Here is a 7626-nt window from a genome sequence, read left to right on the forward strand (position 1 = left end):
ACCAAGTCTTAAAACTAAGCACCAACCAACCAACCAACCAACCAACGAACCACTTGAAACAGCTATGATTTTCTAGGGGTTCAGAATGGGGAAGATGTTTTGAGATTATCAAATGTACTTTTAAGGTTTTTTTTTCTGCTTAAACAGTCTCTGAGATTTTAATAAAACAAATTTATTCTATTTTTAGTTATTCTTCATGGTCATGTTACATATAAACTTCTCAAATTATTTCAAAGTATGTTTGGGAGTAAAATGATAATAACTGTACCCTTTCAACCTCTCCTTATTAAGTCATTATTAGAGTGATTGTGTGTGCATTTGAAAATTCAGCTGTAAAATTTGCTTAATAAACATGTTTCCCTTTAGATATACAATTTAATTAACAGTAGTTTACTCTCTAGTTGCATAAATATCTATGTCAATATGAGGTTAGTGACTTGTGGTATACATGATAGCTAATATGGAAATAAAGAAGAAAACTATAACAGAAACACTTTTGACCCAGAACAGATGAGAGAGGGAGGTCTGAAGGTGTTTGACCACACGGGTTCTCAGGGGCTTGAGCATCCTTTCTCTCTGAGTGAGAATGGCTTCCCGAGCCCCCGCCCATTTCCCTGGCCCCTGTAGACGGTACTGGTAGGAGGTACAAGGACCCCAGAAAATCTCCTTGGCGAGCTTTGTATCCCAGAGAAGGAGAGAGAGCAGGTTGGGTTTGACACCCATCTCAGAAGCAATTTCATCCATGTAGTCGATGAACTGCACTCGGCGAGTGTCTCTGAGACTTTTCTTAGAGCTGGATTGTGGAAGGAAAGACAACAAGCATCAGATTTCAGTCACTGTTGTCCCTAAATTTCCAGGACAATTTGCTTTTATTTGCTTCTTCAATGCTTTACAGGTGTCAATTTTTAATTTAATACATTTCCTCATCTCCCTTAGGCACACTATGGTCTCTTAACACATGATGTAAATCTCTGAGGGTTTTAAAGTTCTCATGTACCTAGCAGAGTGACTGGCATATATAAAAAGGAATGACGTCTTATATCTGGATTTCCCTTGTAAGTACAGAATCCAGTTTTATTGTATGAATTAAATTACCAAGGAGTATATAAGTCACAGTGTATGAACCTCTATTGCTTACTTCATGATTCCAAACTACATAAAATATCTTCTCCATGTACTAATTCTGTATACAATTCTTCCTTTGGATATTCCTAGATAATTATAAGTTACTATCTATTTTTTGTAATTTTCAAATACTTGAGAATTAAAGGCCCCTCTGCAAGCTGGCACAGTGACACGTACTTGTAGTCCCAGTATTCGGGGGCCATGGAAAGAGAATCACAATAAGTTCAAGGTCAGCCTGGGGTATGCAGTGAGTTCAAATTAGCTTAGGCTATCAAATGAGGCCCTATCTCAAAACAAAAGAATACCAAACAAGAAGCCACTCTGTTAAATTATCCCTGGGTAAAAGAAACACAAATAAAAAATGCTCCAATTTAAAAAAGATATTAAAACTTTTCACAGTGTCGAGAGGAGATAAATTTGTATCATTTAAGATAAACATAGTAAAAAGTGAATAAAGGTAACCAAGTAAGTTAGAAATAAATGTAATAAGGCTAAATAAAGCAGTACTAAAGCATTTATTACCGAATTCTCGACTGCAGGGGAAGAACGGTCATCACTGATCTTACCCGGCTGTGACCCTTAGTGAACGTCAATACCAACCAGTCAGGCAAGCCCTGCCCACTGGTACAACAGCAGCAAGTCTGATAAGGGAGCAACCAACCACCCTCTGATTGGATCTGAGGATCCACAGGAGGAAGTACATGCCTCATCCTAGAAACTCAGTCGTAACTCCATGAATAAAGAGTTTCGAGGCAATAGGAGAGAATTGACTATTTTGTAGTAAAACTTGTGTGACTCCAAACTGCCTTCTATATATCTGTGTTTATACACTTAGACAAATATTGCTACTCTCAGCCTTGACCGAGCAGTTTCTCTTTGTAATGAGCAGTGGTGAATTCATGACTCAGGGATCTAAGAAGAAGCAACATCTAAGCTATCCCTAAGCAGGATATTTGTATCACGCCCTCCAAGGCTTAGAGAATACCAAGGAGGAACAGAAGGTAAACACGATCAACCGGAAGAGGGAGAGAAGGGCTGCAGGATGCTATTTTCTGGGTGTGATGCACCCTTCTTTGTTCTGTTTTTTAAAAATTACACAGGGTTACCTAAGAGAACTTTCATGCAAGTATATGATGTATCTTGAGCATACAACCCCTGACTTCCCTACCCTTTGTCTCTCACCCTCTATTTCCCTTTAGTTACCCAGATTGTTTTGTTCCTATTTCCATGTAAACAGCACATATGATTGTATGTATCTGTACTGTCTGGAACCAACAAGTGAGAGAAAAATACAATACAACACCCTTTTCATTTATGTCTATATTCTTGTGAGTGGTATATCTTACTCTTATTTAGGACTAAAAACTCCATTGTGAACACAATATACATTTTCACTCTATTCCCGTGGACACCTGCATTGTGTCTCTAACCTAGCTACTGTGTCAAGGGATTACAATATATATACTGATAAGCAGTTTGACTCTGTGATGTGTTGGCCTGGAGTCTTTTGGGTAAATACTTCAAAGTGGTATATCTGGTAGGTACAGGTTTAGGGTTTTTAAATATCTATTCTTGTTTTCACAGTGAAATTACATCCTACTCTGTGATTATTTAACATGTCGTGTCTGATTTAGTTTCCACAATCAGATCCATGGGAAAAATGTCAACATGACATCACTGAACTAAAATTATCATATTAGGGTTCATGTAGGTGCAAATTATATAAAAAGCAAAATCAAATATCCTCCTCTGAACATGTTTCATTTACTTTAACAGAAAATTAGGCTCCTTACTCTTTGGCCACTGTTCGAGCTTTTCTGTTGATGTCGGCCATCATGGCTGTCCTTGAAGGCAACTTGTTTACTCCTGAGAAAACAATGTATAAACATTGGAGGGTTGACACAAGGACCAAGGTATACACACACACACACACACACACACACACACACACACACACACACAAATGGTTTCAAAATATCGTCAGACCTCTATAAAATTAATAATCAAAGCCTCATGTTTAAAAAATTCCAAAGGAAGAGAATTTCTTTTACACAATCATGCCCAGGATGTCCCTTAGGGTAATCTAACTTTCCTTTAAGATAAAAAGTGTTTAAACTTTTCTTAGTTTAAATGTACACTCAACATCCTTGACTACTATGAATGCCTTTAAGAACATCTCTTAGTTTTCATTGTGCTTTCCACAAGTACACACTGACGGAAAAGACCCCCTGAACTGTGATAACTACATTTTTAAAGGAGAGCAAGTAATTGCAGGCAAAAATTTTGTATGCATGAATGTGTCATGGACAAAGAAGATACAACAAACAGAATGTTAGGTTGTGCTAGAGAGACAAGACAGAGAGTAGCAGACACGATGCTTATAGACTGTTTGCCTTGTTGATTCACCAGGTGTCACACAAGTATCCTCAGATGTTTCAAAATACAGTTTCAAACACGAGTGTGGAAAGCATGAAAGGAACAGAACTGAAGGATTGAAAATTCATGCAGCTCTTTAAATTGCTACTGTGCATGTATCTGACTTGTGCACACTTCTTTTTGCCCAAGTCTTTCTCCACCCACTTTTTTCCTCCTCCAACATCTCTTCACTATCTGCTTGAACAGTCCTGCCCCAGTATTCATATAATCTAGGATTCCATTTGCACAAAGGAAACAGATTAAAGCTCTCAGACACTGCCAGGAAATTTCCTCCAAAACTGACCTTGATTTCATCCTAATGGTGAATTTGTTTTGCTCAGAGCATCACTTTGGGTAATTATTTGAGAAACGAATTGAGACTATGGACTACAAACTTGGAGTTGGTTACTACATTTCTGAAATGTGTCTCAGGTGGTTTATCTCTTGTTTGTTTTCCTACTTTGGACCATTTCTGCACCCATAAAGCCTCACTCTAAGTTAGTTTTCTGTTAAAAAGAAACAGATAAGTAGGCAGTTACATTAAAATATACTCTCATTATGATTTTCTTGGTTTTAAAATTTTTATAATTTGTGTTTTCATTTTAATAGAATTCTCTTAAAAAAGAAGTATCAACCTTCAGAGGAACCCAAGGTAGTTTATTTTTAACAGTGAAATTTTAGACAATTTAATTAGAATGAAAGAGATCAACAGAATAGTAGACCTCTGTGTTACTTTTAAATCACAAAAAAGTTTGGAACATACTATATTCATGGCAAGACAAGTACATACCTGTGAACACACTCACAACCCATCGGCTTTGGAGCTCAGATGTGGGGATGATGGCTCCTGCTGGCTGGAGGATCCCAATGAAGGCTAGCGTTGGCTTCTCTAGCTCAGGAGGGAAGACATATTTAAACATGGAGTACTGGCTGTCTAGGATTCCTGAGTCATCACTCAAGAAAGGGAATGACAATCTGTAGCCTGTGGCAAAGATGACAACGTCTATGTTCTCCTCTGTTCCATCCTCAAAGATGGCCGATGTTGAGGTGAATGCTTTAACATTTGGTTTTATCTTCACTTTTCCAGTAATGATGCGATTTGGCAGGTCATCACTGAGAACTGTTTTTTGCTGGTCAAGAATTCTGTGCACCAAGAGATGAGTATACAACTTCTTAATAAAAATGTAGTAGCATGGGCAAAAGCTATGGGAAGTGTTTACATAGCTTCAGCAATTTTTATTCTGCTTTTCAGCATCCTCAGAAGGCAATATAGATCATTAGTAAAAACTGGTTATCTGATTCAGAACTGAACTGTGATACTTGCTCAGTCTCTTACCCATTGGAAGACCTTGGACAAGCCATGAAACATTTCAATCTCACTTTCTAATTATAGAACTGCAATAATGTTATAACACCAGATCACATTTGTTAACACATTACTAAATATCTTTAGGTAATAATATTTTTTCAAGGAATAAAGTGTGTTAGTCATTTATTGAGTCAGGAACTCACTACGTAGCCCTGGATGGCCTGAAACTCACTTTGTTGCTCAGGCTACTCTTTAACTGACAGAGGTCTGTCTGTCTTTCCCTTCCACGTGATTGGATTAAATGTATGTTAATTTTTGCTGTACTATGTAAAATCAGTTGACATTAATTCATCAATTTTTATCCAATTACTGATTTATTACGTTTATTTATTTATTTAGTGATATGTGTGTGTGTGTGTGTGTGTGTGTGTGTGTATGTGTGGGTGTGAAGATGTGGAGGTCAGAAGACAACTTGTGGAAATGATTCTCTCCTTCTACTATGTGGGTTCCAGTTTCAAACTTGGTGCCAAGTGCCTTTACTTGCTGAACTATCCTGCTAGCACAAGTTGCTAATATTTTAAAGGCCTAAAAAGTACATGTGTAACATTTAAGAATGAATCTTGAATGAGAATGTTCGTGACCCCTGACACTTGAGAACTTTGGTTTATTTCAATTGAAGGTTTGAATTATGAATTGGTAGCAGAGAGTCACATTTTTCTGTCAGTATATTAGTAAAAAAGTAATATCATTAAACATATCGCATAGATTCTGAATAATTTCTCCCTAAAAAGAAACTGAAATTACAAAACTATGGTTCAATACAAAACTATGTATGCATACTTCCAGATATCTATTAATATTGATTTTCTGTTTTCATTAAGTCAAACCTTTATTATATTTTCCTGGAATTAAACAATTTCATCTATCTATCTATCTGTCTGTCTGTCTGTCTGTCTGTCTATTTATTTATCTATTTATGTGTATGTGTGCCCATTAAGTGTGCCACAGTGTATGTGTGGAGGTCAGAGAGTAACTTGTGAGAGTCAGTTTTCTCTTTCCATCATGTAGATCCTAGGGATAAAATTCTGTTATGAGGGTTGGGAGTAGGTACCCTTACCCACTGAGCCATCTCTCCACAGATAGGATTTGAAAATTTGATCCAGTGAGCTACTTAGGATTAAAAGGAAATGGGATCAAGAGCAGATATATGGGTAATACCAAGTCTTACATGTCTTATGGAGGGAAGAAGAAGAGGAGAAAGAGAAAGAGGAGGAGGAGGAGGAAGAAAAGGAGGAGGAAGAGGAAATGAAGGGAGAAGAATGAAAAGAAGGGAGAGGGGAAGGGGAGAGGTAAGAAGGAAGAAGGAGCAGGAGGAAGAAGAGAAGAAAGAAAAGATGCAGAAGCAGAAGCAGCAGCAGCACAAGAAGAAGGAGGAGGAAGAGGAGGAGGAGGAGGAGGAGGGGGAGGAGAAGAAGAAGAAGGAGAAGAAGGAGGAGGAGGAGGAGGAGAAAGAAGAAGGAGAAGGAGAAGGAGAAGGAGAAGGAGAAGAAGAAGAAGAAAAAGAAAGACAGGGTCTGAGAAATGGCTGGTGTTGAGTGAGGTGAAAGAAAGCAAGCTAAGGATCCCATAAACATTGCAATTTTCAGTGATAAGGGCTATCTTGGCTGAGACTAGGGGTCATGCAAATGTGATAGGACAAAAAGCCAGTGCAGGTGCACAGGTTAAAAGGCATGAGGGTGTTGTATATGGATAGTGCATCGTCTTGGTTGATGGTGAGTTTGAAGGTAGGCATGCAATCAGAGTTCTTAATTTAGAGAGTGGACACACAGTAGTTCGCAGAAGAGTATGCGTAGTGAGTGACCTTGTATGAATTTCAAATAAGTCAAAGTTTTAAAGTCTTCACTTCCCAGGCTGCACAACTCTTACACCTCAGTGCAGTGATTCTCAAACTGTAGGTTACGACCTCCCTTCCCAGGAGTGACATATCAGAGATCCTGCATACCAGACAGTAACATCAAGATTCATACCAGTAGCAAAATTACAGTCGTGAAGTAGCAGTGAGGATAATTGTATGGTTGGGAATCACCCACTGTAACATGAGGAACTGTCACAGCATTAGGAAGGTTGAGAATCACACTAGTGGGATCCCCAAAAAACCTTCAGTAGGAAGGGAATAATCTGGATATTCCCCATAAAAACAAATGCCATGAGGAATTAATGGTATTGCTCCCCCCATTCATGTACTTATAGCTTACATATTTAATTGACTTAACTAGTCCACTCACTCAAAAGTATTGTCTGCTTAAAATTCCCAGCTTTACCTGTGCTGAGGCAGCAGCCCGTAATTGGCATGGTTAAACCTCGCGTTCAACTTCTTCTCCATGTGTCTATTGATCAGGTATCTGGGACAAACCTTTCGAACAGCTCTATTATAACGAGTGAAGACTGTGGCGTCCATGGGATCCCCATGGTCCCAAACCCGATTCCATATCCATGCCCCTTGTCTTGTGCTGAGGAAAACCTTCAAGAGAGGAGTGGTTGCTTAGTAAGTGTTTAGCTGCTAATCAGATCCTTGTTGTGGTTGTTGGTTGGTTGTTTTTTTGTTTGTTTGTTTGTTTTTGTTTTTAAGTTCTCAAGGAAATGGAATTAACTTCTCTCTGCCTTGTCCCCTTAGCCTTCTTTTTTTCCCTGCCTCTAATTGAGCTTCAGTGGAAAAGGATGCCCTGGGGAAGGGAGATCTCTCTCTCTCTCTCTCTCTCTCTCTCTCTCTCTCTCTC

General features: G+C 38.5%; 1 protein-coding gene across 1 annotated transcript in view; it reads right to left on the reverse strand.

Moving 5' to 3' along the window:
* Positions 1-429: 429 nt before the first annotated feature.
* LOC114615452 (dimethylaniline monooxygenase [N-oxide-forming] 5-like) overlaps positions 430-7626 on the reverse strand; it is a 12024-nt gene continuing 4827 nt past the window's right edge. The window contains exons 5-8 of the mRNA XM_028761172.1: positions 7171-7370; positions 4331-4683; positions 2919-2991; positions 430-793 (exon numbers count right to left, since the gene is read on the reverse strand). Coding sequence (XP_028617005.1) covers positions 430-793; positions 2919-2991; positions 4331-4683; positions 7171-7370 — 990 coding nt within the window. The remainder of the gene's footprint in view (positions 794-2918; positions 2992-4330; positions 4684-7170; positions 7371-7626) is intronic.

Source organism: Grammomys surdaster, unplaced genomic scaffold, assembly GCF_004785775.1.
Source record: "Grammomys surdaster isolate TR1022 unplaced genomic scaffold, NIH_TR_1.0 130, whole genome shotgun sequence".
Classification (NCBI taxonomy): Eukaryota; Metazoa; Chordata; class Mammalia; order Rodentia; family Muridae; genus Grammomys; species Grammomys surdaster.